This window comes from Condylura cristata, unplaced genomic scaffold (assembly GCF_000260355.1).
Source record: "Condylura cristata isolate star-nosed mole 26May11 unplaced genomic scaffold, ConCri1.0 scaffold00007, whole genome shotgun sequence".
Lineage (NCBI taxonomy): Eukaryota > Metazoa > Chordata > Mammalia > Eulipotyphla > Talpidae > Condylura > Condylura cristata.
This window is the reverse complement of record NW_004567108.1, coordinates 2520282-2521039: the sequence shown is the minus strand read 5'-3', so window position 1 is coordinate 2521039 and position 758 is coordinate 2520282. Positions and strand designations below refer to the sequence as shown.

The window sequence follows — 758 nt, the reverse complement described above, 5'->3', positions numbered from 1 at the left end:
ACCCTCGCCCACAAGCCCGCCCGCTGGCCCCTCCCGAGCCCGAGGACCGGGGTGCGGGCCGGGGCGGAGGGGTCCCCGCGGCCGCCTTCCCTGGGAGCACATGGCGGAACCGCTCCCCTCAGGCTGCGCAGGCGCACAGCTTCAGGCCCGCCGCCTCCCCGCCGGCCAGCGCCGGGCCCCCTTACCTTGAGGGCCTCTAGTCCCATAAGGCGAGACTTGCGGTCCTGGTCCTTGATGATGAGGAAAGGGCGCCCATATTCATCGAAGGCGAGAGTCCCCACGGACGCCATGGCGATGCTGCGGGAGTTACGTTCGCCCACCCAGCGGAGACCAGCCCAGAGCTCAGAGCGCGACTTCCTCTCGCGGGAGGGCGCAGCGCTCGCGCAGGCGCAGTGCAGGCCGCGTGCGACTTGTTTCGCACCCGAGACCAGTTTAACGCCGGACAGTATCTTCTGGAATCGGCCGCCCCGGAAACTTCCATGTTTCAGAAAGTTGTAGGGGAGGTTTAAATGAAGATGAGGCGAGAGCTTTTAGAAGCCACACACATATGTAGATCTAGTGAAGTCATGGCGTCAAGCTACACAGTGAGAGAATTTGGGCAGCGGGTTCCACGAAGAATTCGTTCACTTAGAGCATTGTTTTCGCCCCCTTCCCCCCCGGCTCTGGGAAGATGGTAGACGCCACTTCCGGGTTTCCCTCCGCCCCCTCCCCGGCCGGAAATCTCGCGATGGCGGGAGGAGGTGAGCCGGCGGGCCGCG

The 758-nt window shown here is 64.8% G+C and overlaps 2 protein-coding genes across 2 annotated transcripts in view; one reads left to right on the top strand and one right to left on the bottom strand.

Moving 5' to 3' along the window:
* Window positions 1-380, bottom strand: part of CCT5 (chaperonin containing TCP1, subunit 5 (epsilon)) — an 8967-nt gene extending 8587 nt beyond the window's left edge. Inside the window, 1 exon segment of the mRNA XM_004678055.2 lies at window positions 186-380. Within this exon segment, the coding sequence (XP_004678112.1) occupies window positions 186-290 (105 nt within the window). The 5' untranslated portion in view covers window positions 291-380.
* A 325-nt stretch (window positions 381-705) lies between these two features.
* Window positions 706-758, top strand: part of FAM173B (family with sequence similarity 173, member B) — an 11920-nt gene continuing 11867 nt past the window's right edge. Inside the window, exon 1 of the mRNA XM_012721722.1 lies at window positions 706-740. Within this exon, the coding sequence (XP_012577176.1) occupies window positions 728-740 (13 nt within the window). The 5' untranslated portion in view covers window positions 706-727. The remainder of the gene's footprint in view (window positions 741-758) is intronic.